Source organism: Pseudopipra pipra, chromosome 9 (genome assembly GCF_036250125.1).
Source record: "Pseudopipra pipra isolate bDixPip1 chromosome 9, bDixPip1.hap1, whole genome shotgun sequence".
In the NCBI taxonomy this organism is placed as follows: Eukaryota; Metazoa; Chordata; class Aves; order Passeriformes; family Pipridae; genus Pseudopipra; species Pseudopipra pipra.
The window spans coordinates 26,148,496-26,176,479 of NC_087557.1; the positions used below are offsets into that span (position 1 = coordinate 26,148,496).

The window sequence follows — 27,984 nt, forward strand, 5'->3', positions numbered from 1 at the left end:
GATGGCAGCTCCGCCGGGCGCGCAGGCAGCGCGCAGGCAGCGCGGGCGGATGGAGTAGGGCGGGCCGGGGCGCAGCGCCGCGCTCCCACGCGTGTCACCGCTCCCACGGCGGGCGGACAGGCTGCCCCACCGCCCCAGGTAAGAAACTCCCCCCCGCAACCCGGGCAGCGCGGGTCCGGGTGGGCTGGGGGTGCCGAGGGTGAAATAAGAGGAATTTGGGGCTCACTTGCGAGGAGGGGGAATCTCTCCGGGGGGAGGGGGGGAAATCCGCGGCCAGTGGAGAGGCCGCCGGTGGGGATGCGCGCACAGCCGAGGAGGAGAAGCCCAGCTCGGGCTCCAGAGTAAATTCCATCCCCTCCTATCCTTATTTTTTTTTTTTTCTTTATTTGGAGTATACCACTCTTTCAAAAAAAAAACCAACCAACACACTACCGGCCCGGGGCCTTGTTCCCGACTGATCCCAACTCAGAGCCCCTGGGCCCGCTCCGGTGCCGGGTTTAGGCAGCTGCCAGGGATGAGAAGGATGCAACTCGGAATGGTGTGGGACGCGCATCCCTCAGTCTGCCGGGCTCGGCGGGGGGAAGAGCGAAACTTTCCCTCCATTTACATAAAGCTGTTTTAGTGAGTTGCGCAGCCTGATGAGAGCTGCCGAGGGCAGAAACCCCCGCGAGCGGGGCCGGGAGCGGGGGAGGCCGGCGATGGCCCCGCTGGGAGTGGCTCTGGGGTTGGTTTTTCTTTCTGATGCGGCTGGAAGTTGAGTGCGGAAGGGACGGCAAGGGAGGGCAAAACTCTGGCAGCACTAGGAAGGCGTTCTAGGACGAATCACACCCCCACATCATCCCTTTGCGGGGTTAGACGGCAAAACGGACGGGGACCGGTCTGTAAGGAGCTGGGGAGTGAGGGAAGGGGCAGTCTTTGCTCCCCCCACACTTCCCGCTCTCTCTCTTCAAGGGGTATATAAATCCCGGACCTGCCCTGTCAGCCCTTCTTGATAAATTAAGGGCTTCGCAGTCGAAACCTATTTACACCTCCATTATAGGGCTAACCAAATGGGGACCCGCATGCATATTTTTACCGCAAGAGATCTCATACATCTCCGCCAGAGTCGCCCCTCGGGCCATGGGATAACAGATAGGGAAGTGGGGGTCGGTTGTGCTCCGCCGCGACCAGCACTTGAGCGGAAAAAAGTCCGCGTCCCCGCTCGGTGCTGGCTGCCCGGGGCATCCGGAACCCGTCCGCCTTGCACGGGGCAAGGAGAGAACGAGGGTGACCTCCCCGGGAGCCTTGCGGGGCACCGGACACACGGGCTCCTTTAGCAAGGCCCTCGGGGAAGTTTCTTCTCCGATGGAGATGGGGTTTGACTGTGACACTTGGCCGCTGCTGTCCCTTTATTTGGGGAGAGAAGGGGCAAGAAGCGACCACTACGGAGCCTTCCGGTCCCCGCGGTCGGCGGCTTTCCCGGCTGCGCTTTCCATTAATTTCCAGGGATAGAGCCCGGGCGCCTGCGGGGTAAAACGGGGTCAGCGTATCCGGGGACGGGTCCTCGGTGTCCTCGAGGGTCGCCTCGGCGAGGCTGTCCGCAGAAAGGAGGGAGGGGGCAACATCCCTCGTTTCCCGGTGGGATGCCCGCACCGAGCGCTGCCCGATCCCTTTCGAAACGAAACGCGGGCGGAGTGAAGTGGTACCGAAGCTCGAGACCCAGGAAAGGCTCGGCCCAACACTCCAGTCCCTGGATGGGCGCTTTTGCGGGGTTTCCCCCGCACCCTCTGCTCCAGCCGGCCGCGCTCCGGATGTGTCCCGCATTCCGGCTCCGCTTTCAGCGCCGGGGAAAAAGAAATGTCCCCGCTCCGCCTCATCCCGTCCCCTCCGGCGGCCCCCTCCAGTTCCACTTGGTTAGCTCAAGTTTTCCATGTAAATGACAGTAATAAATATCTAATCATGTCCCGCAGCTATCGGCGGCTCGCCGAGCAGCCGGCATTAATGAGACATCCAGGGGAAGTGGGGGAAAGGAGAGGGGGGAAAAATAAAAAGGAAAGTTTTTCCGCTCTCCCCGAAATGGTTTCTGGAAGCGAGACCCGGCCGAGGCGGCGAGAGGATGCGGGGAACTGCGGGGCGTAGAGCCCCTCGCTCCTCCGGAGCGATCGTAGATGTGGGTCGTGTTCAGGTTCAAACCCATCCCCTCTAATTAACCCCCTTCCCAAAACCCCAGCGATTCCCCCTCGAGGGAGTGGCGAGTCCGCTCGCATCCCGGGGCCGGGGGCTGCCCTCTCGAAAGCCCCGCGGAGATGCGTGTGCCCCTCCCCGCCGTGATTGCCAAACAATTAATGGAGCTGCAATGAGCTTTGAATGCTGATGGTGGGCCGGGAGGGGGGCGAGAGGGGTGGGAAGGCTGCGGCTGAAATTAAACCATGAGAGTTGGATTTGTTCGCCTAACGCTAAACAAATGGACTGATTACTTTCTTTCCAAACGCATCAGTCATACTACATTAAGTAGCAGAGAGCTAATTATCCCAATTAGGAGGCTGATTTATAATTAATGGCTTGGACCAAGTGATAATTGGATGTTAATGGATAACAGTTTTGACTGAAGTAGCCTCCCGCTTCCCCAAAGGCAGGGCTGGAGGGTTGGTTGGTTGGTTGGGGGTTTTTTTCCCCTTCTCTCTCCCTCACCTCTGCACGGAACACAAAGCGAATGAGAAGCGAAATCTGCTCGTAGATGGCTCGGGTGGGACCGGCCACGGGAGCCGCCGGCCGCTTCCCAGCTTGCCCGGGGTTTAGCGAACTGGGCTGCGGGGGTAACCTTCAGTACCCACCTTTCCAAGCTTTTCAAGCAAGCCCTGCTGCTTTTTTTTTCATCCCCTCCCTGAGTTTCCAAGCCGTGGACAACTGACCCTGCTGAGTTCCTCACCCACCTCAGAACGTGAGTTGTGTTCTCGATGAGGGGCAAAGGCTGAGCCCCAAAGGGTGCTCCAGTGCAGACGAGGCTGTCCCTCTGCCCTGTCTGTCCTAGGGAGAGCAGGATGGGGCTCCTCCTGAGGAGGAGAGGTTTTATGCCCTCCCTGGCCCACACTCCCCGTGCAGTGGTGGGCAGAGTGTGAATCTGCAGGTTCTCACTGCTCTGCTTTTCTCTTAACCACATCTCAGAACTGGCACGCTGACTGTTTAGCTTTTTTTCCCTTCCATGTTGACTTTTCACCCATGAGTAAGTTGATGCAACTCGGTCCCGCTTCCTTGCTTGCCCCAGCTGGAGAGACTTGGACCTACAACCCTTTGGCTTTCGGATCATGTTTCTAAGTTCATCTTTTCCATTCTAACTAAGAGCTGTAATGGGCACAAAATTCCTTAAAAAGTGACTTCAATCCTGAGTTAGCCCATGACTGATGAGAGGTTGTATTAAATTACACCAATATACTCCATGCAAAAATACACCTAAAACCGTACCATCAGTACACAGAAAACCAGTTTAGATCAGCTTTCCAGCTTTTCCTGCTGATTTAGAGAGGTGTTGATGACTGAATGGGAGATTCTCCTCATGCTAACACATATGAGGAGGCTCCTGTAGTGATCTTATTGCCACGTCAGAAGGCACAGCTCTTTCACGGCGCTGGTGCAGATGTTGCTTCTTCTCAGTGCCACTGCCACTAACCTGCATCAAAGAAACGGAGCCAAAGGAGCTTCCCACAGATCAGAGAGGGGGCAAGCTGGCCAGGCAATATTTTGCACAATATAGTTGTAGAGGGAGTGACTTCAGTGGGTTTTGTTCCCGGTGTCTTTATCCTTCAAAAGGATGCTTTACAGAGAAAGAGGGCAATTGCATGAAAAGAAGCCAGAGTGAACTGTTTTTTTCTCTTCTGTCATTATTGCAGCCAGCACTGCCAAAACAAAGAGCTGGTCCAGCTCTTATGATGTGGCTACCTACTGAATATACTGGTAATGCTGTGGGTAAACACTTTATCTAGAAGTAGTCCATGTTTTCTAAGACTCCAGTGATTTTTCAGTGGCATCCCAAAATTTCAGCTTGTCAAAATGCATCTGCTGAGCCACTGACAAATGTCAATTGGGTTTAAACCTTTTCAAAAGGTTGAGTACTGATTTCCACCACTCACGTCTAAACAGAACACATTTACAGCTACCTCACTTCATTTGGAAAAACACAGGAGTAGGGAAAATGCTGAAGAACACGGATTCAATAAATCCAAAATTTTCCAATCCTATACACCTAATGATAAGCTAACCTACTTTGGGGGAATTTCCATCAAAATATGCTTGTTGTGAAGAGGGTGGAGAACTTGTAAATGTAAATAAATATTCAGGAATTAATTTGTGGTGCACTGGGTTAGCCAAACCCTGGAACTTTTCCCACCAGTTTATTCCACTTTTAAGAGCTATTGAAATTGATTTTTATTTTTTTTTCCCCCCTTTGACTTCATTAGGTTTTGGATCAGACTCCTCATGTTTTCTAAAGCAGGTCTGGTACAGATATAGCTCCTGGGAAGGAGAGTGTCTCTGAGAGGGGCTGGGAGCAGGATGGACCAGCAGTTCTCCAAAGGGTGGGAAATGGGCATTTACAGCCAGGAGTTGTAGGTAGACGATAATAAGAATGTGATTTCTTCCTGGTAGCTGCTGGCACAGCTCTCTTAGGACCAACTTTAGCCTCTGTACGGCCAGAGCAAATACTGACTTGAGAAATGCTGCTCTAAAACTGAAAGTGTGGGGGGTGATGCTTGGGAGCTCCACTAGGACCTTCCAAAGAAAGAGTGACAGTTGCACTGGGGTAGACCAGCTGATGGATCTTGGCGGGCGGAAAACGTTCCCCCAAAGGGAGTTGTGGAAAGCTGATGTCCTCAGCACCGGGGGGAGCGAGCAGACACGCTTCTGCTGAAGGACTCCACATCTCCCCTCTAAACCCAGTGAACATTTAGCTGCTCTCCCCGCTTTACAGCCCACAGCCCTTTAAAGCACAGATCACCTGCTGGTGGCCAAACTACATTGCTTACCTTGGCAGCCGCAGTTAATTCGGTGTATGGATCCAAACGCTTACGGGAAAGGAAGCGTTACATGCAGCCGTGGTGCTCCCCAGCCCCTGGCTCTGTTTTAAGGTGGCACGAGTCTTCTCCCCCACCCCAGCCCCCGCCCTGTGAAAGCCACTGAATTCAAACGGCTTCTTTTAAGTGGCAGGATGACGATGAGTGTTATCACTTGGAGAAAAACTTAAAATTTCTGGTTTAGGAATTACTTTAATACTTCTAAGGTGTTGGAAGAGCCTCACAATTGCGTGGCTTGCTGGAACTGCCCTTCAGAATTAATTTTTTTTCTTTTTGACTGAAGTAGTATTTGTTTGTCATTTTGCCTTATAGTTGATCTTAGTCTGAGCAGAAGCAGTTGCCACCATGTGTTTTGTGACTGTTGTTTTGAGTGCTGTAAAAATCATCTTCAGGGGCAGAGCCAGGGTGTAGCTGAACTTGCAGAAACATCCTGGGTTCATGCTCTCAACTCTGCTGCTTTCAAAATTTGCTTGTTCTTTATATTTCTCCAAATCACCTTCAAGCAGAATTGCACTTGGTTGTCACAGCCTCACAGCTTGTCAACTAACCAGCTGAAAGAGCACCTAGGAAAATAGTTTTGTGCCAGCTGGGTTAAACTCCAAGAAAGCAGCACAAACCACATTTGTGCATTTCACAAAAACATGTTGCTCTCCTCCTTGTGTGTGTACCTAACTGCTCTCAGCTTAACACCCAGAAATACAGCTCCAACTTTTTACTTGAGGAGTAGTGATGGTGGGTGGAGAAATCACCCTCCCTCCGTGCCTCATTCCAGTTGCTGCCCCTGGAGCTGAGGCATTGCACTGGGAATGCCTGGAGTAAGCATGCATTCCCTTCTGCCAGCCTGGCTTCCAGGCTTGTAGCACCTGAGAGCAGCAGGGGCAGGACTAGGAATGTCTTAACTGCCTCAGCAAATCTTTACAAAGCCTATCTGTCAGGACTGCAAGCGCTTCTTGCAGTGTCTGGTCTCCCTTGTTAGGGCTCAGGGCTAGATCTTAAGATCAGCATCATGGTTGTGGTGCTCAGGACAGACAGAGGTCATTGTCACTAAATGTCACAGGCTTGAAACGTATTTTGACAGGACTATGCCATGGGTAAAATCCTCCAGGATATCACTCCATCTTCCAGGGACAGTGGAGATTCCTGAACCCCCAACAGCAGCCCCAGGAAGGTGCCTTCAAGCCAGTCAATTTGCTCCTGGAAGAAATCTGCAGTCAAATATGCTGCAGGCAAAAGCTGTTTTGGGGGCAGAGAGAAAGCAGCTAGCCACCCTCATGCTGCCAGCAGCCCTGGGGAAGGACAGGGTTTGGGAAGTCTGGTTTGGAAAATTCCCTTTGCCAGCGTTAGGGAAAACAAAGTGATGCTTCTCAAGCAAAGCCATTTTCACAGAAGTGAGGGGAAGGTCTGAGCCAGACAAACTGTGTGGAAATACAGCTAAGCCAGAAACATGCTTGTTTTGGAAGGGTTGGGATGGGGGAAAGTACTTTTTTCATATAAACACCCAAGATGAACCCTTTAAGCTGTTTGTGAATTCAGTAGTTTGATTGCAGAGGCTTTAAGGGTACTCCAAGTCTTGAAGTCAGAGCAGTCTGGAGGCAGAGATGCCGTAAAGTCTGGAGAGGTGAGGGCAGGTGGGCATCACAGGTATGTGTGAGCCTGGCTGCAGTGGGATGCTGCTGCATTTCACAGCCATGGATGTGGAGAGTGCAGCAGCAGTGTTGGCAGAGCTGGGCTGTAGGGTTCAGTTTCCACTGTGCTATTAATCATAAGAAATCTTAAATGCATGATTTTTTTTTTTTTTTGCTGCTGACTGAGCTGCAAGCAGAATGAGATGAGAAACTAGAGTCAAAGTGATGCTCATATTAAGAGCTTTTCTTATTTAGCCAGCAAAATGCTTCACTTCAATATAAATTCTAAGAGCTTTTCCCGAGGCTTGAGCGCTGCTCTGAAGGAGGGAAAGGAGATTTTTCCTGGTTTGATCTGTAAGCACTCATTGTCTTGTGTAAATTATGACAAGCAACAGATTTAGCACCACAGTGATGTTTAGTGATACCAGTCCTGGCTCGACATGGCAAGTTGCTGGGCTCCAAGCTCTAAAACTTATCCCTCACTCAAAAGCAGAGACTTTCAGGATGTCTTTATTTTACTTTAGACGTAGTGAGCCTGCCCCTCCGAAGATTGCCTCTGCAAACAGAGGCACTAGAAAGTCTTTTGCCTGGAACCATCTAATCAATGGCTCAGTTCTGTTATATGGGGCTTTTGGGGGAAAAATGATGATTTCACAAAAGCCTTAAATAAAAATCACAGCAGCTGATGAGAGTTACCTCTGTGAGCCAGGGCCTGTTATCTCAGCTGCTCACAACTTGGTGTCAGAGTTTTTCGAGTCCTACAATAAAACTTTCTTGTCCCAGCAGGATGCTCTGAGGTTTGTTTTATAAAACTCACAAGAATCTTATTATGCTTCCGCTACAAATAGATGAGCATTACAAACACAGTTGCTGTGCTCATCAGCAGCACAGCCTCAACAGAGGCAATTATTAAGGTCTACCCCAAAAGTGTGATGCTGTCCCTAACTGGAAGTATTTCCAAATTTCAGCTGCTAGCAGTCCTCCTGGTTTTAAGAAAAATATCTCTTATTTATACCAAGGTCACTAGTTATGGCTGAATGTGAGCTGCAAGAATTGGTGCAATTGGTCAGGTTTTGCTTTTGGAGAGTTATGACTCGTTTAAGTAGATCCTGTCCAATTAAGATCTTTGCCTGCAGTAAGAAATTAACACCATTTAAATCCAGGGATTTACACGGGTGTAAAAATATTGCAGGAAGATCAGAAATGTGAAGTCTTGGGAATTTTTTTGAGAGCTGTTCTCAATTCCTTTATTTCAGTTACAAGAAGAGTCCTTTGGAAGCCTGTTTTTATGGTGCATGTTGCTCTCAGACTTTGACGTTTGAATGAGAAACTATGATGTGTTGCAGTATTTCAAATTATTTATATTTCATCCACTAGAAAGGTGAAATTGTTTCCTTAGACATTCGGTAATCTCACGTGAGGAACAAAACTTGATTTATAACAGGTTGGTTATTATCTTACGTGATTTTGGACCTTTATATATCTAAAAGATTTAGGGATATATAAAAAAAAAAGATTGAATGATCTTGCATGGATCATTTATTCATAACCCCCCAGGTATGTAATTCATTTAGTACCAAATACATATAAACCCAATCTCTTTATATAGAGTGAGCCTGTTTTCCTAGAATGTGAGATACACAGAGTCAGAGATTCGTTATTCATCTTGCTGATTTAAAGTGTTCCTGAATAAGGAATTAAAGCATAAAATCATAGCGCAGAACAGCTTCAGGAGAGGGGGGCGGATATTTCGTTGTGATTTTATTTTTGATGATGTTTATTGCCAGTGGTGATAAGGGGGATGGGATGTTGTAGCACAAACCATTTGCTGTTATTACCTGTTAGTAATGAACAGTGTGTTCCTGTGCTTTGCATAAACACGAGTAGTGATTTGCACCAACCTTAGCAGGTGCTCGGGCTGAGGACCACAATTTTCCTTTTACCTGACAGGGCTGCTCCTGGTTTTTTTTCTGTCACCTGCAGGACCCTGAACACAAATCAAGGGTACCAGAGTTTTGTTTCAAGTTGGGGTTTTTTTTAACTGATACTTTCCCCATGCTCAAGCCGCGCCTTGTATAGGGCACAAACCTGAGGCCGTGCCGAGCTCTTCCAAAACTTCAAATGCATCTGTGGTGAATCTCTCTTTCTAAGTAATGAACTAGAGTGTTGAAATTCCTTTCTGACAATGGCTTTCCAAAGTCCAGATTTAACTTTTTTGTACAGCTTATTTCCCACATAAAGAAGGCCTCATACACCCCCCCCCCCCCCCCCCCATTACCAACCTTCCCAGTATTGGGACAGCTTTGATGAAGTGATAATGTAACAACACCCCACAGTGCCTACCAGTAAAAAACAGACTCTGGTATCCTGTATCCTCTTCTTGAGTTCTCTAGGAAAAAATCAGTATTCTTAACTTACAGGTTTTATTGCCCCATTCTTTGTGATGGCACCTGAGCATCTTGTGTAGATCAATGAATTTAGTCTCAGTACTTCTTTGAGTTTGGGATGACTCACTATTTGGAGGGACAAGCTGAAGGGAAAAGAGAAAATGGTCCAAAACCCCTGCAAAGCTTCAAGTCCTACTTCCAGCTTCAAACTCATCTCACCCAACAGTTTGCTTGAGAAGGGCAAAATATTTTGTCCGTGGCTTTTTTTTTTTTGTTTCTCCCTGGGAAAACTGGCCAGAATAAGCTATTGAAGAAAATCCCTCCATCTCACTGAGTATAGATTTGGGGAGCAAATCCACTGTCTTGATTTAAAACTCTTTTCCTTCAGAGCAGTGCTGGCACAGGGATCTGCTGGGGATGCCTTTATTCAGGACAGATCAGGACGGGGACAAGCTCACCAGCACTAACACGAGCTCTGTGGACAGCACAAATGACACTTGAGTTTGCAGGCTGCAGGGATAGATCCATTTCTCCATTAATGAGTTGTGTCAGTTCTGTAATTTTGCTAAAGATTTTGTGTTTGGCTGGCAGGTGAAACCAGGTACGGACTGATGATGTTTTGATGGGGGGAGTAAGGCAGTGAAATGAGGACAAGAGCGAGCAGAAAATGGCCCTGACCTCAAATTCTTGAGTCCGCTTAATACAGTTCCAGAATGAATTTTGTGGTTTTGTTTGGGTGTTTTGGTTTTTTTTTCTCCTGATAGAAGGGAAAATATGGATTTGTTGCAAGGTACTTTTCAAAAAACTTCAGTATCTCATTTTTAAAAGATGTTTTATTGTTCCCAGATCTGTTTTGCTTCCACACATACACAAGCCATTCAGAACAGGAGTTTTCATCTGGCGAGGAAACGTATGAGTCTCTCTTCGCATCTTCTCTCAGGACAGAATTACATGAAAAATTATACAAAATTAGGTACCAGTTAAACAGGGAAACATTTGCAAAATAGAAAAATTGATAAGCTAAAGCTGATAATGTTAAAACCCAGGACCAAATCTCCCCTTCATGACACAGTGTTAAGTGGTGCACAATAAATTGCACCACTCTTGTGCTATACGACTTCATGGGAACCAGAGGCTTCCGAGGCCAGTGTTGGGAAGAGATGGATGGGAGACATGTTGTTGGTTGGAGCTATCCCAATCTGTTCTGGGATAACAGGGTTCCTATTCCTGGCTGGTAAATGTACACATTTTTTTGCATCAGATTGAACAGCAGCAGCTGAATAAGGAGTGGTCTGCTCTCTGGGATAGTCTGTGATGGGCAGAGACCTACATTGCCTGGTCTCAAAGCAATGCAGGGAGTGGAAAAACCTGGACTTCTCATAGACAGCAGCAGCTAAAGCTAAGGGGAATCTTGTGTCCTCTCTGTGAGGCTGGATCTTAGAAGGAAACAGCCCCTGCAGTCTGAGAGGTCTGCAGGCTTGGGATGAAAAATAGGCACAGCAGCCGTGAGTCTTCCATAGTGAAAATATAAGTGAGAGGTAAAAAGCCGTAGGAGAATTTTGGGACTGAGGTAGCAATGCCAGGATTGCGGAGGCAGAAGGAGGGGGAACCCCAGCAGGGTCTGGCACAGGGCGTGGCGGGGAGACCTCACAGCCTGGAGCTGTGAAATGTGGGCAGCTGGGAGAGAGCGAGTCTTGTGATGCTGGGGATGGGAGAGTCACTGATGCATGGCCCCTCAGGGCCACTGAAGGAAACCACTTGCCCCAGGAGGTACCAGCCCTGGGCACTGCATGGCAGCACCCACCCCCCTGTGCTGAGCAAACGCTGCAGGATCAGCCCACAGGCTCTTGGCAGTGGTATTTTTCTCTCACCTATTGTTTTCCTGCACCTTTCCTCAGCTCCCATCTCCTTTCTCCACTGCTCCCAACTCTTCAGTGATCTCTAATGCACAAAAGCAGGATGAGGCATCCCCTTTCTTCCAGGATGGGCCCTACATTACCCTCCCAGCTTATTGACTGCTCAAGCCCATTCTCTTCCACTAAGCAGGAGTTCGAACTTTGCTCTCATCCTCCTCCCGGCTGCGGCTGTTCCCAAGGCCCTCCAGCCACCCAGAGACATAAAAGATGCATTTGCAGATTTTGAAAATTAAAACCATCTATACAGCCAGTGGGAAGGGATCAGCTTATTTGGTTGCTTAATGAAATATAAAGATTATTTTAACCAGTGTAAGCACTATTCGACAGCTTGTGAAACACAGCAGTGGCTTGATGAATGGCTTTCTCCATTAAAAAAAATTGCTGCATGATGTCTTTTAAATATTTAATTTATTGGGGTTGGAGTGAGCTCGGAGCTGACAGTTAAACAGGAGCTGTTTGTGGTCTCAGTTAACTTTGCTTGCTAGGCTGAACAGTCTCGCTCAGTAAATTCCCTCATTTTTTATACTGAATCTGGGATGATACATTTGCTGCACGAGTGAGTAGGAAGTTCTGCCTGTTGTCTGCACTGCATTATACCAGGCAGTTACCACCAAAGCTGTGATGGGCATTGACTCCTGTCCTGAGTCCATCCTAATGAAGTCCTTTTTCTTTTCTTTTTTTTTTTTTTTGGGGTGCGCTTTCTTCTAGGTCACCCAGAAGAGTTTGTTCAGAGACATGTATACACATAAAATCATCTTTTAGCAATCAAATAAGTTGAAATATTCCTGGAGAAAGTGTTTCAGTGGAAACACTGGGCTCCAGACACAACACCATTGGCAGTGTCCTTGGAAGACTGAATAGTATGGGAAAATTCCCCTCCTCTCCCTCTTCATTTTTCCTTTAATGTGCCAGCTTGCTACACAACCGACGGCATGCAAGGGGGATTAGAAAAGAAAAACAGGCGTTTCTGTGAGTTGGGAGTCAAAGACACTTGGCCTCCCACGTATCTTCTGGCAAGGCTGAGCCCCGGTGTGGATTCTCCTGCATCTATTAAGGACAGAGGTCTGGCAGCAGCCCAGGGCAGTTAATAGGTTCTGTGTCCTCGAACGGTTTTCACGAAACACGCAGGAACTTAATAAGCTTTGAGACCTCCACCCCGCTGGCCAAAGCTGGTGGAACCAGCCAGCTGGTTCACAAGTTAGGGGGTGGGAGGGGAGGAGGCAAAACAAAGTTGCAAATGTCTGTTTTGCTGCCTGTGTTGGCCAGAAAAGGCAGTCCAGCTCTTGTCTGTGAGAGGCAGGGAACAACTTTCCACCCGGCTGCGGCGGACTCACTGATGAGGAGGACTGGCTGAGCACTGCTGCCCTCTGAGCCAGCTCGGTGTGTGCTGGCACTGCCCTGCTGCAGGCTGGGGTGGGATGATGCTCTCTGGAAATAAACCACACCAAGGGTGGGTGAGGCTGTGCCACAGATGTCACTGAAACCACAGTGTCTGAGTCAGAGACCTGCAAGTATTCCCCAGGTGATGGGAGATGTCCTCTGTGGCGACATTAAGGGGACGTGTCACTGGGACAAGCTCCTGTCCCTTAAGACATGCCACCAGCAGCAAAGCTGTGCAGTCCAGGAAAGCAACATCACAGCTATAATTTCACTGTGAACCCAGTGTGTTTTATGGAAAAAATAAATATAAATGCTGAAAATCTGTTGGCGGGTAAAGTCCCTCACCTTGGTCAGAGAACCAGCAAACAATTTTGGCATTGCTTAGGTCTTCCCTAGGCTGTGTTAGAGCAGAGCTATGGCATTTTTGTGTGAGGTTGGCATCTGAACAAAAAATGCCCATTTTCACAGCTTAGGGTAAGGGGAGTGAATCCAGAGTGGGTGAATAGGTAGACACAAAGCAGATGAAGGGCATCAGGGTGTGTATTACATCTTTGTGGTGTCACCACACCTGGATCTGTCACCCTCCATCAGCACTCTCAGTGCTGAAATGATGCAGTGGTGAAGCACAAGGGACTTGGGGAAACAGGAATGAGGCTGAGTGCTAGATTCCCAAATTAGGGGTTACTGCAGCCTCTTTGAGAAGACAATCCCAAAAGCAGAACTCACGCTGCTTCCCCAAAATCCCTCAGTCAAAACAAAACCCAAACATCCTAGAGCAACAATGGTCATCCCTGAGCCGGCAGAGCATTTTACCCAACTCCAGCTGCATGGCTTCCCTCCTCCGATCCTGAGTGCCGTGACAGAGAGATGCTTGTGAGGGGGAGGTCACAAGATGCCCCAGGTCACTGCCAGACCCTATAGTAAAAAATTCAACTGCTTTTCCGAGCAGCTACAGCTTGGTCTCTGGATGTTAAACAGGGTCACTCCAAGTTTGTGCTTCCTATGTCAAGATGGAGAGAACGGGAGTTCAGAGCAGGAGGGGTAGTGGGACCAACTCATTTCCATCTCTCCCTCTTCACTCTGAGTCTGTCCTCCATGGTATAAATCATGGGCAAAAATGAAGGTGTTTTCTCAGTACAGAAAATACAACAGATAATTGTTCTTCCAGATTTTTGCTGTTCAACGCATCAGGTTTCTCCTGAAACCCAACCATGGGTGTTGAACCACCTCCCCCCAGCGTTTTAATTGTTTTCTAAGAGGTTGCCTAAAAAAGACGTCTGCTTTCCTTAAGTTAGTCCAGCTGCCCCTCTTTCTCTGAACCTTCATTCATTGCACTGACTTTCCAGATGATGACTTGCTGATGTAAACGGCGGTTTAAAAAATTTATTTTGTGGCTAATGTTTCACAACTTCCTCTCTGATGTCTTACAAACTGCAGAAACGGCATCCTGGAGGCCCTCAGTCATTTACAGCAGGGATGAATGAAGCATCGCTTGGCTTTTGAGATCAATATTAGCTCAGTTTTACAGATGGTCTGTAAGGAAAAAGAGCTTGAAGTTTCATGCAGAGCCCACACTAGAAAAAAAAAAGCCATTAGTTTTCTGAAATAATTTCCTTGCTATTGAGCTATGAAATGTCAGTATTTATTGCAAACCTTATTCCCTCTTTAACCATAACATTTTTGGTGTGCTATTACACTACAGATTTATTTTCTTTTACACCACATGCTTTTTTTTTTTTTTCTTTTTCTTTTCTGTATCATTTGTGTTTTCTTAAGAAGAACCTTAAGAAAAATGAATGGGAACAAATTACACATGAGTGGGTTCAGATAGGAAAGATTATTTGATATTACAGCAATGGGATTATGAAACAGCCCACTGTAAGCAATGATAGGGACAAAATCCCAGCTAGTCCTGGGATAGAGCTAGGTCAATTCATTAGAAGTCACAGTAACATGTTAAATTTTATTGTGGTGTGTGAAAAAAACTTTCCCATCTTTTGATAAGCATATCTTGAGTGGGATATAGTCAGGTGCCAGGCTTTAAGCTTGGAAGCCAGACTAGCGTTGGCATAGGAATTGATTCCTGTCCCAGAACCTGTTGGAGTTAAGAGGTTGGACATGAGCTTTGCACGCAGCAGCTTAATTTTGAGCTCAGCATTTCCAAGGCTCTGCTGAGACACCAGGATGCTGGGACAGCACATCCCTAAGCCCCTTTCTCCTCCGGCTGATGTTTTTCAGGTTTATGTCACCATGCAGCACTATGGAGTGAACGGCTACTCCCTGCACGCCATGAACTCGCTGAGTGCCATGTACAACCTGCACCAGCAGGCAGCTCAGCAAGCCCAGCACGCCCCCGACTACCGGCCCTCGGTGCACGCCCTCACCCTGGCAGAGAGACTGGCTGGTAAGAACAACTCATGGCTTTTGCTGTTCCCTGGGGGAAAAAAAAAAAAGGCAACGAACCAAAACCACAAAACCCCTGTTGCTTGCATTGAGGGAAACTCTTCTTTGTGAGTTGGTGTGTGACACAGACAGCTCCTCTGCACTGGCCACGTGGCCAAGCTCTGCAGGGGACACTTGCCCTGCACTGCTGGCTGTCAGAGGGCCACTGCACCTTGCTACAGACCGGCCTCCGGCGGCTGGGAGGGTCAGGGGTCAGGTGGGTGCAGCCCCACTATGTGGGACTGAAAAGAGAGAATTAAAAAGACATTGAAATATGTTTTAAAAAGGAGACAGAAAATAGCAGAAAATTTTACTTTCTTGTTAGCAAATAAGAGCACAACGAACACGAGCAAACAGTGAATTGGACTCCCCCACCAAGGGGTCCAGATCTTGCATCCCCTGACAGCCATCTCTGGCCATCCCAGGCCATAGCTTGTTTTTCCATGTTGTCCCTTCAAGCAGGTATTTTTCACTTCTGTCCTACAAACTACTCTTTCCCTCTGGCAAACAGTCTTCATTTGGATCTTCTTTAGGTTTAACCTTGATCTATTTTTTCCTGGGGAATCCTAGACCTTGACTAGGGTGACATTGTCATGCAAGTCCTGCTGCTTTCCATAAAAGAGCCTTTCAAGTCTGTGTGACTTTGCCCAGACTGTGTTATTTACACAGCACTGTCGATGGTGGGACAGTGGGACAGGAGCCACTGGTCCAGAGCATCTGAGCTGGTTTTCTGTGTTCAGCCATGATTGTGACTGCCCTGCATCAATGCTGTTTTTAAAAGGAAGTGCAAAGTCCAAGTTGTATTTTATGATTTGGAAGGGGGAATTGTTCAAAAGTAATAGATGGAGACCTGAGAATATTTGGTATGGTAGGGCACATGTATCTGCTCTAAATTTCAACCTGTCACAAAACATCCAGACCTGGCTGAGATCATCAGAGGCTCCTGTAATACAAGTGAGCAGCAGCTGCAACATCACTGTTTTGGTCAGGACTTGGATGCAGTGAGGTAGAGCAGACCTGACAACCAGGACACGGAAGCCAGAGCAAAAAGTTACTGTAGATGTGATTCTAGAAACCACCTCAGAATGGAATAATCTTCCCTGACTTACTGAAAATATGCCTCTGTTCCAAGACAGCTTTCTAGTTGTCTGATATCAAAGATAAAAGAAAAATGTAGGAAAAAAAAAAGATGTAGAGTGAATCCCAGCCTAGAGTAGGTGAAATAAATTATATATCCAGAAAACTTGTGGCCTAAATTTAACAGATAAGGGCCTACACCAAAATAAGGATGCACAAGTTTCAGGAAGGTCCTCCCAGGTGTGTAGTCCACAAAGACATGATGATAAAGGTCTCGGACTCTTCGGATCAGTGAACCACAGCTGACTGTCAAATCTTCATGCCAGCAATGTTCCCTTATCCAGCTGTCAGTAGTGACCTCCTCAGACCACTGATTCCTCAGACCACTCCATGGCTGTGGGATCTCTGTGGCAGCATAGGGGAGGGAAGGGAGTCACTGTCCTCATCAATAAACAACCAAAGAGGAATGAAGGAGGCCTGGACTCTAATTCTGGCTCTACTGCTGGGCTGCAGAATGATGACAGGTGGGCACTTTCCTTGTCCTGGTTGTCCATCCCTTTATTCCCTCACCTTTTCAGTATGGAGGTGGTCAGGTGGGAGCAGAAGGCCCTGAACTCTGCAATGTGCCTTGCAGACCACGGATCTCAAGGTGCCCCTTTCCTGCTGCAAGGATCCCTTGAAAGATTTTTGTGATCACTTGTATCTTTTAGACTAGGGCATGGAGGACTTAATGTCTTTGACCCTAAGTAGGATAAAGCAGAGGAAGATAAAAAAAAAAATTAAAAAAATCTATTCTCATATTCTTGACTGGGAGATTCAATTGGTTTCCTGACCTCTTATCTTTAAAATTAATAACCCAAGACTTTCCAAATTAAATCCCACAGTCCCCTTGTCTGCTTATCATAGGCAGGGTAGGCATTATATACCTACAAGCTGTTTCCTTTGCAGTTGCCTCACATTCTGTTACTTCTGAATATCTTTCAGTGCAGGTTATAGATCTCATTTGCCTTCCAGGGACAGTCAGAATAAAGCAGCACAAAAGCAAATGACCTTAAGTCAGAAAACAGAGGTTTCTGATTGTAACTGCAGAGCCTCACCTGCAATTTATATTCTCCTTCTCGCACAAAGCCTGAAAACATAGTTAAAACATTAAAATAATTGCTGGTTGGCTCTCGTTGGAGTGGCCAAACTTAATGCATGAGCTGCTGCCTCTGGGGAGCTGGTAAGTCTAACCTCTACTCTAGAAATTCGGGAATATTCCAGCCTGCAGGTAGGGTGTTTAACCAGTGCCCTTTCTCCTGTTTTCATGCACTTGAAACACAAATGTTAGCTTTTTAAAATGTTTTGGGGCAGCTTCAGTTTCATTTCTTGTCTTGCAACATCCCCTCTCCTTGCCTGGCTGCACTGTGAGCTGTGCCTGGATGCATCAAGAATGGTCCCTTTGCCTCCAAAAGGGGCAGCTACCACCAGCGTTTGAACTCCCCGAGCTGCTCTGATACTTCGAGCACAAAAGTCCCTTGTATGCAACCAGCACTATATTGTTGAAGACCTTTAGCCTGATCACATCTTTGCCAGGTTGCCAAAACCACACGGCTTTGGCAATCCCCCAGAAAGGCACTGCAAACGCTGACCTAGAATGAAACAGCTGGAAATTTTGGAAGAGGAATGTTTGAGTGGTGCAAAGCTGATTTGCTACGCTCGTTAGCCAGCATATCTGGAACCTGGCTGTGTGGTGCTGGGGCTGGCCTGACAGCAGGTTTTGTTTTATTGTTTAGATTCATGTCACGATGCTCGTGACAAAAGCACAAGTAAACAGCAGCCAGAGCCTTCATCTGGCCCTGTGTGTGATAATGCCAACTTTTCTCCCTGTTAGGTTGTTTTCTTGTATGCTCATTCCTCTCCTCTACTGGAAGTCACATTCTTAACTGAATTAAAAATGATACCAGACACTGCTCTTTCTGCATTTCCTTTTTGAGAGCAAACCTCTCGCCAGACTGTTTCATTCCAAGGCTGTAGCACAGCATGTCCCAACTTGCATAATAAAGGGTGGGTTTTTTTCATTTTCAAGTAACTTATTTTCATTGATTTAAGATCTTTCTACTCCCACTAACTGTTGTGCAATAATAACGCCTCTGGTAAAATAATAAGCCCTTTACTCTTGGCCTCAGATTTTCCCCAGTCTGAATTTCTTCTCTGCCCTCAATTTTCCAAGCACAGTTTGCAAAGTCAGGCCTTGTGAGTAGATGCTCTTCTGAGAAGAGCTCAGCACATGAGCTCTGGGCTTGCAATCAGTGGGGCTGGACGTGGTTCTGGCTGTTGTTTCCACCCCAGATGCTGGAGAGTGTTTGTGCTCAGCAAAGCTTTCAAGCTAAATGAACATAAGCACATGAGCTTAAATGCTTTGCTGAACTGGAGACCAGAACAGCTGTCCAGTATCATGCCTTGAGTACTACAGTGAGCTACATGTGAGTCACTACAGAAGTACAATGGGGGATCTTCCCACGTTGTTTTTAATTGTGTTTCTTAATGAAAGATGCTTAGGCCATGGTTGGGTCGGGGCATCTGCGTGTCCTGCCCCACTGATGTTGGAGCAGATTGACTTACTTCAACCAAATTTAGCACCAGAGTCTCAGCAGTTTCCACAGCTGTCATAGAAAGAGGTTCCCTCTCCAGAACAGACTTCCAGAATCACAGACTCATAAAATGGTTTGGGTCGGAAGGGACCTCAAACACCATCTAGTTCCAACCCCCCTACCATGGTTTTGCCTACTCAGACACCTCAATTATCCAGCAAAACGTGTGTATGTGTCTTTTTAGCTCTAAAGCAAGAAAAAAACCCATTTTGTAGTTTCGTCTGATGTTAGCCAGCGCTTTATTCAACTGTCAACATACAAATTCCAATAATTAAATTGGCCACTTTTCTTGTCTTCCAACGGCTGTACATTTCAAGACATCATTTTGGAGGCACGTTATGGATCCCAGCACCGCAAACAAAGGCGAAGTCGCACGGCTTTCACTGCCCAGCAGCTGGAGGCACTGGAGAAGACCTTCCAGAAGACTCACTACCCAGATGTGGTGATGAGAGAGCGGCTGGCTATGTGCACAAACCTACCTGAAGCCAGAGTCCAGGTACTGCTATTTCGTGGGTTTGTGAGTGGGGATGTTTAAAAGAATATAGTGGGTTTCCCAGAGGGTTGACAGCTCCCTTGACCTTTCAGGGTTCTTCCAGTGCAACCAAAGATTTTGGGCAGTAAAGCTGTCGAAGGTGGGGGCAGGGAGGCTAAAATAATCCAAATTCATACATCTGTTAAAGAAACTTTTAATCCACATACACATTTTTTAAATTTAGGATTGTCTGAAGTGTACACTGGTTTTCATTTGTTCTTCCACATTTCTTTGGGGGAAATTTTAGAAACAGCAATAGAAGTCTACTAATTTATTTGCAAGGCTTTTCTGGCTTTCTCAGGAGAGTAGAGACCCAAGTAATTCCAGCTGCTCTTTTCCACCAGTGTCAATATTTGTAACATCTCAGGCCAAGGTTTGGGTTTGGTTTTCGGTTTTTGTTTGGTTTTGTTTTTTTTTTTAGTTTCAACTAGTGCAATGTGCTAGTTCATAACCTGCTGGTGGGGAGGTTCTTGCATTGCTGAGCTTTAAAAGACAAATAGCAAGTTCTTCACTGTAAAGAGAAAAAATAGTGGGAAAAATAGTTCTTTTATACATTTTGATCTAAAAAATGTTTATTTCCTTATCTAACTAACCAAACAACACTAACAAGATTTGCAAATATATTTCTTCTAATCCTGTCTACTGATTTAGGCTGAAAAATGTAAGGATTCTCTCCTCCTTCCCTAAATTCAGTTCCCAGATAACAGCCTATGCCTGTGACTTACTTTAAGTGTTGGCACCACTTATAACCAAATGGTTTTAGAAACTAACAGAGTGTAAGCCAATGTAATGTCATCAAACATTACAGCTGCAAGACATTCTGTTTGGGTGCAACTGCCTAACAAATTCAGGAAGAAAAAAAAAACCAAAACCAAAAAACCCACCAGCAATGGAGTGTCTTAAAGAATCAACACAGAGGCTGGATATTTTTTTTAAATGTGTTTGATGTGTTACTGGTAGGTGCACTGAAAACAGTAGGTCCAGCAAAGTGGAATGACCTTCGGGCACAGCGGGCTTGCAGTACCTCATTGCTTGGGGTTCCTGAGCTCCCAGGCTGAATGATGCTGAATTTGGCACTAAGCAGGATTCTCACTGTTTTTTCTCACTTGCTGTTTGTGGCACCGAAGGTCTGGTTCAAGAACCGGAGAGCCAAATTCCGGAAGAAGCAGCGGAGCCTGCAGAAAGAGCAGCTGCAGAAGCAGAAGGACTGTGAAGGGAGCCACAGCGAGGGCAAGACGGAGCCGCCGGTGCTGGAGACCCAGGCCACCACCCCGGACACCGAGAAGGTCCAGAGCCTCCCCAGCGAGGTTGGCACAGACCTCAACCTAACCCTGTCGGAGCAGTCGGCCAGCGAGTCGGCACCAGAGGACCAGACCGACAGAGAGGAGGAGTTTAAGAGCACCTTGGATGAGGCTAAAGTGGACAAGAGCCCTGGTGTGGACAGCAAGGCTTTGAACTGCAAGAGAGCGAGCCCAAAAGCAGGTGAGGGGCAGCATCTTCATGGGGGTTGGTGTCAGGACCTGGCGTTTCCAAGGGGGGTGTTGGTGGTTGGGTATAGTCCCCCGTTCCCTGTGGTGTGGGTGCTCACAGGTAGGCTGCCCACATTTGTCTTCCTGTCCTCAGCACGAAACAAAGCCATCGTACCCACAGAGGGTATGATGATGTCTGTTGCAGAAAGAGCAAAGACCTTCTGCTCAGGTGAGGTCTTGGGGAGAACAGTGCCCAGCAGCATCGGGGAAGCCAGAGCAAAGAGCTCAGCCTCATTTCTATACTGTAAGGTGCCAAGTATGGAACAGACACACGTTTAGCTCTCATGAGCTGTCACAACCCCTCTCGCTTGCCCACCAATGCAAGAGAGAAGCCCATGCTGCTGTCCCAGCTGTAATGGGGTGCAAATCAGCACCTGCACCCAGCCTGTAGGAATAACCCCCATCCCCTCTGTCTCCTGCTACAGAGTCCCCTATCAGCGCGACTGTGACGCCTTCATCCAGCAGTGGCCTGGCTCAGACTCACTCCTACTCCTCCTCTCCCCTGAGCCTCTTTCGCCTGCAGGAGCAATTCCGCCAGCACATGGCAGCCACCAACAACCTGGTCCATTACTCCTCCTTTGAAATGGGGACACCGTCTGCCATGCCCTACTTGGGCATGAATGTCAACATGGCGCCACTGAGCTCTCTGCACTGTCAGTCCTATTACCAGTCGCTCTCCCACGCTCAGCAGGTCTGGTCCTCACCCATCCTGCAGGCCTCCAGCTCCCTTCCAAGCCTGAACAGTAAAACGACGAGTATTGAGAACCTAAGGCTCCGGGCAAAGCAGCACGCCGCGTCCCTCGGGCTCGACACCCTGCCCAACTGACTGCCAGAGGAGCTACCATTGCCCACGAGAAGATGCACCAGAGGTTGGCACTAGACATGTCACTCCTTGAATCCCCACGCACCCCCGTCTCTTCCTGGAGTAAGGTGCTCCCTTTCAGGGAAGACTTTGCCTTTATTATTAGCACCACGATTGCATCAGACATTGCTACCGGCCTGGTCTTCCCTAACTATTTAAGGAGGAAGGGGGAGAGGATTTATGTTCAGACAGATGAGCTGTCCTCTGGACTGCCATGAGTTAAGCCTGTAACGTTCAGGAGGAGCCCCCTCTCCTCATCCCCAAGATAAGGTGCCAGCTGTGTTATATTCACCTTTTTTTGTTGTTGTTGCGTTCTTTGGGGAAAGAAAGAGCCCTGCTTTGTCCTGTATATAGTTTATAATGTTGACAGCACCCATCACCCGTGTGTTACTGTCAGTGTTACAGAACTGTGACCTCTTTTGCTTTTATTCCCCCTTCCTTCTCAATTTTAGTAGCTAGTATCAAGGTTACAATCAGCCACCCTCCCAACCTCAGCTGGTAGCTAGTTGCTCTTCTTGGGTCAGCATCCTAAAGGTGTTTCTAAGGAAGAGAAATGATTGTGCACTTCACCACTCCACTTCTCCCTTCTCTGCTAAAGCTAATTTTTTAACAGCTGGGAAACGATCTGAAGGTGAATTTCCTGTTTAAGCACTTCCTATAAGGCAAGCATTTTTCGTTTACTTTTTAATAGCACTTGTTTAAAGAGGACAACATATTGGCTAAATGCTGCTGGCTGGGAGAAAATAAAGGCCAAATTCACAGGATTATTTTTGATCTATATTGTTTCCTCATTGATCTGCAGTGAAGTGTAACCTCTATTTACAAATTTCGGAGTTTTCTTTTTGGAGAGCATTTTGGTCTAACTTTGACAGTAGAGAATAATAAAAACTTTGTATGAACTCCTGGTGTGTTCATACGCCATGAATTACATGGATCTTTGACAAAAACTTGATTAACACAAGCTGTGTCTAGAAAAAAATCTCTGATCACCCAGTTCTATCCTCAAGCCCTCAGTTCAAAACTGGTTATCAAGTGAGAATGTAACAAGTGAAAAATGCCGAACTGCTGGAGGCAGAGCAGGTGTAAGCAGGGGCTTTATATTCTCTTTGGACCCGAGGGGGGATAGATGAACTTGCCAAAAATGCAGGGTTTGCAAGTAACCAAAATTCACCAGCTTCAAAATTACTACATTGAACAGTTCGGATCTTATTGAAATGGCCCATCATTCACCCTTTGGTGATTTTCCTTGGTTTTTTTACCTTAAATCACCTTTTTTTTTCCCCAAACCAAATAAATCTTTTGGACCCACTGCTATTGTCCTGAGCATTAGGGAGGGATGATATCTAGATCTAATCTCTAATATTGCCTAGGACCAAAAAATCCAGACAGACTCTGGGGTCAGTGATAGGTTTGTATCCCAAGAGTGTCGACTGGGTCTGTCACTGCCAGACTGGGCAGAGCTGTGCTGTCCATGCAGATGATTTAACCTGAAGTGTAGACCCATAGCCTCTGGCTCCTCTTGCTCCCACCTTGCTTCATACCGGGGCAGCAGCCAGGGGTCAAATTACCTCTTTAAAACATGGAGGGAAAGAATGTTTTCAGCTACACTAATGCCTCTTGAAAAAGCATTTAACTCCTGCAAATAGAGGTGTAAGAAAAGCCAAGTTTGATGGGAAACAGTGTTTTATCCCTCATAAAGTTGTAGCAAGAGCAGACCTCCGGAGGGGCAGCTCATCAGCTGCATCAGCTTCCAAGGAAAGTGGAGCATCTTCCTTAAATATTTCTGTTGTGCCAGACACTTCAGTTTGGGGCTTTTCTCTCATGCTTCAGTTTTCCTGACTGTGTCAAATCAGCCCCTGTGACCGGCAGAATTCTCCACTTTGCCAAAACCAAATGTATTTGTAGGAAGCAGATTTTTGGCTGCCGCTTTCAAAGGAGCCTGAATAAATTAAAACCACCAAAGCACATTTGCTCTGTCCAAAAACATCCTTTGAAAGTCCCAGCTTTCATTTTTTGTAGCCTGTCACCCAAACCAGGGGCACCCGAACAAAGCTTTAATTTTTCTCCTCCTTCCTGAAAAGGCTCTATTTACCTATATTTTTTCTGTCCCCTGCTAACTCCTGCACCTCTGTGGAGTTGCTTTACCAGAGCAGAGCAAATACAAATTTAATTTAACACCCCTTCTGATCTTGTTCAGTGGTGCCAGTGAACAAACGGGGTAATTGGTGCAAGACCAAATGTGGACTTCAGCTCTCATGAAAGTAATAAAAGATGTTCATGAAAGTGCAGTTCATGTCAGGGGGTATTTCAGGCAGACAACAGAGTGTGGTAGTTGCTCTTGTACCACCCCAGGTAAGACAGGCATCTCTTCTCTGCCCATGGGGATGGAAAGGGTGATGTCAGCTCAGACCAGGGCAGATACAGCCTTACCATAGGCTCATGATGGATACCACAGAATCTGCCATAGGAAGGTCAAAACACGTGGATTTATGGCCTGCTTCTCCAAGGTGAGGACAGGGAGCACAGGAGATAAGCTTGCTTGATCCAGCATTAGATTTGCCATGATCCCCTGGAGGGAGACAAGACCTTCCCCACTGAGCCATGGAGGGAAACTTTCCCCTGCCACAGTGCAAAAATTCACTTAAACATTCACCATCTTCACACATCTCGACCGACCCTGGTGCCTGACCCTCTTCATCCCCTGTGTTACTGCTGATATCCTCACAGAGGCTTGGATCAGCTACTGGGATCTTCCCTGATGGAGCATCTGTCACACCATTAAAACCATGGACATCAGCTCAGAAAGCAAATTGGGAGAGGAGACACCTGAATCTCCACCAGTCCATAGGGGTATCTCTTCAGTGCCATCCTCATCTGCCTTGTGAGGTGCAGCAGCTCACTGAGGTACAGCTGGTCCTGGACCAGGGCATGTGAATATTTCTCACCTGGAGAGTTTTTCTCCCATTCTGAATCAGGATGAAAATATCTAAAATTTAAAAATAAACAAAAGAAAAAAAAATTATTGCCTCAAATATATATGAGCCCCTGAGGTATTTTATGCAAAATTTGTGGTTTATCTTCTTATAGTCAAACTTGCATGTCAGTGAGGGGAGTATTCTGACATTTAAAGCCAAAATTAATTTGCAAATGGAAAAAAAGCAAGAATTTAGGCTTCATCTTCCAAAAGTTTAATAATTATTTGTCAAAACTGACTTTGTCTTGCATATTGTTTTAGTGCCTCTGAGCTTTTGGGCTATTTTGGACCAAAAAAAAAACAACAAAAAACCCTAGGGAGAAACTCCCCATCCAATTTAATCCTGTGTATGTAGTGGAAAGACTGAAGGGAGTGATTCTTCATCATTCCTCTTTGAACTTTGCAAACCTGAATGTTTTTTCAGGTGAGAAGAACTCCTGTGAATCTCCCAGTTTGCAGTGTGAGGTCTGCTTGTTCCCTGTCCTTCCACCAGCCTCAGCTATTTAGGAAAATGAGGTCAGTGATGGAGTCTCAGAATCAAAATGGATTGAGGTTCCCCTCCCCTCACTGTCCAGGCAGAGGTCTGACACATTTTAACAAACGTTGCAGTTGGATATAATGCCTTCCATCAAAGGCATAAAATTCTTGGAGCATCACCAGACAGAAGAACTATTATAGGGAAGAAAAAGAGATATCTCTCTTCTCTGGATGCTGTGCCAACCAGGTGCCAGGGCAGGGCATCCCTGTGACAGTTTCAGCCACGGGGAGGTAAATGTGAAAAGAGAAGCAGCATTCTGTGTTCCGTAATGCAGATGATCAAGTTGATTTTTTAATACATGAAAAGAATGCCAAACAAATGCACAGCATAGCAGAGAAGCTGGAAAAATAATATGCCAAGTCCTTTAAAAACAGTGGAGAGACTGGAAAAATTCTCCCTAATTCCTATTTGCAAACAGGTTATGTATCTGGAGATTTCCTCTGCTGGTCTTTTCCCCTTCCTATGGCTTTTCTTACTTTGCCTCTCCTTGGTGAACCAGCTACAGCTCCAAACCCTGCTTACTGAATTTTTAAAGGTTTTATATACGGTCCTTGTAGGATCAAGGCCCAGGAGAAAACCATTTACAATATTCAGGGTAAGAGTTTTCAGTTAAATTTCTTCCACTCTGCAAGAGAAGTCTGATAGGTATTAATAATAATAATAATAATAATAATAAAATAAAAAAATAAAATAAATTTTAAAAGGCATTTAAACAGTGCAGGAGAAATGCTAAATGCTACCATTGAGAAAATATCCAGTAATGATGCTGGGAGGCTGAATGGAGACATCTTTTTTCCCTTTTCTTGTCTTTTTTACTTCTTGGCTAATAAAGGGAAATGTCCATGATGGTGAACATGGGAATAAAGAGAGAGAGGTTTGGGTTTTTTTCTGATATTTCCTCCATGAAAAATCACCATTTGCTGTGTAGGAAACACAAAAAAATGCTCCCAAATATGAAAATAACAATCAGCAAGCAGATCCCCCCCATGTCTCATTTCTCATTTAGATATTTCACCATGTGAAGAACTTTAACCAGCTCTAGGTGTGTGTTGTCACTGCAGCCAGCCAAAGAGATGCTCATCTTTGCTGAAGAGACACCAAAGTGGGTGGACATAGAGGAGGGAACTGTAGTTATTTCTGTCCCTGTGTGCCACGTGTGGTAATTCCATTGACATGACAATTTTGAATTACGTCAGGTCATTTCTGAAGAGTTCACACATAAAGGATTAAATAAACCTCTGTAGAAAAGAAATGCAAATTCAAATCCACCATATTCTATTAGTTTAATTACAGTAGCTATGAGACATAACTCAATTAAGCTTGAAAAAAGTCAATTACAGAACTTTCCTGCTGGTTTTTACAGGCTGTGTTGATTTTTCTTTTCCTCCCTGCTTATTCCTCCATGTGCCCCTTGCTGATTTTTTATGATCTGTTCTAGAGCAGCGTAATACATCTCCATTTTTTTTTTTTTCAGTTGAGTGAAAAACAGCTATTTTTCTGCATAGATCTGCTCTCAGCCCAAATCCACAGTGGAAAGATAAGAAAAGCAAAAACCCAAACAAATTTTCAGCGGTGCAGGAACAAACAAACCAAAAAAAAATCCCCCGCTCTGGTGCGCGGCTGCGACTTTCCCACCACGTTACAAAACAGCCCAGTAATGATTAACGTTCCCTGTTTTCCACAGGCTTTGCAGACACTCAGCTTGGTTCCCAGCTGCACAGATGACAGCATCCTCATTGTCCCCGGCTCCCTCGGGCTGCCTGGGGAAGAGATGCGAAAGCTGAGGTGCCTCCTCTGCCTGTGGGTGTCCCCACTAGCGAAGGCTCTCGTTGGTGCCAATGCTGAGCACGGCCTCAGCACCTTGTGCAAAGTTCAGGGCGTGTCCCAGGTCATGCAGTCTGTGTGATTTGTAGAGTAAGACCCAGACACTACAAGAAGTAAGACCCTCATCGCTGCCGTGGTGCCAGAGTGGAATAATTGCACCAGCTTCAGAGGAGCAAAGGACAACTTTTAACTCCCAAATTGAGTTGTGAAGAATATATGATTTATCATATACTAACAAAAACATGCAGTTATATTTTTAATAGTCTGGGTTTCAAGCTGGAAGTCCTCTGCAAAATCTCTCTAGGACACATATTAAATCCAAAGCAAGTTAAATGGTGCACATGGTGCCCTACGAATGGCCAAAGCCCTTTCTAGCTGCTCTGGCAATTGAGAGGGTCCATCCCATGCAGCAGAACTTCAGATGTGTCTGTGTGATGGAAAATAAGTTTTTGGTTTATTTTCTCATGCCAGGAGGAAACCAATTTATTCTTTTTTCCCAGGTACTGACCCAAGGCATACAGTTAGCTCCAAAGTGTATCCGTGTTTGTGTGTCAAACCCATCTTGCAAAGGAACAAAGGCTTTTAAAGAACACAAAGGAAATCAAAGTAATATACTGTACAGATCGCTGTAAAATTGAGCTGTAGTGTAAGACCTTGTGCTTTAGAATTCACTACTGAGAAACTCAAATGTGTATCATATTTATTTATTCTGGTAGGTAAAAGAAGAAGAAGAAGAAAAAAAAAGAGTTTATATTCATTTCTGAAAAGCTGCAGCATGATGCTATGTACCGATTGTGCCAGTCCTGCTTTCTGTAAAATTATTGCCTGTTTTCATACTCCGCTAATAAAAAAGAAAAAAAAAAAAATCAAGGAAAATTTATTTTGCGAATCAGTCATTAAACACCACCTGGGGATGGGACCTCATGGAAAAGGCTGCATGAAAAGGTGCAGCATAACAGCTTCTTGCTGCTGGGGTCGATGTCTTCAGCTGGAGTGGCAGCTGAAAAGTTCCCCTTGGCCACAAGACACTTAAGCAGTGGCTGCAGCACCTTGTGCAAGGCAAGCACAGGGGCTCTACTCTCTCATCACCTTCCAGCACAAGCCAGGAAAAAAATTCCTGCGTGATGAGGTGATGATGGGAAAGACCTGAGCAGAGAGTGCATCTTTAAACAGTGGTGCAGGATAAATTTGACCATTCTCAAATGACTGAGACTTCCCTG

At 46.4% G+C, this 27,984-nt stretch overlaps 1 protein-coding gene across 1 annotated transcript; it reads left to right on the forward strand.

Moving 5' to 3' along the window:
• On the forward strand, positions 1-27,640 carry DMBX1 (diencephalon/mesencephalon homeobox 1). The gene is made up of 5 exons (XM_064665317.1): positions 1-138; positions 14,592-14,757; positions 18,823-19,001; positions 20,165-20,519; positions 20,992-27,640. The coding sequence occupies exons 2-5, from the start codon at positions 14,604-14,606 to the stop codon at positions 21,390-21,392; spliced, it is 1,089 nt and encodes a 362-aa protein (XP_064521387.1). The 5' UTR covers positions 1-138; positions 14,592-14,603; the 3' UTR covers positions 21,393-27,640.
• Positions 27,641-27,984: the final 344 nt, after the last annotated feature.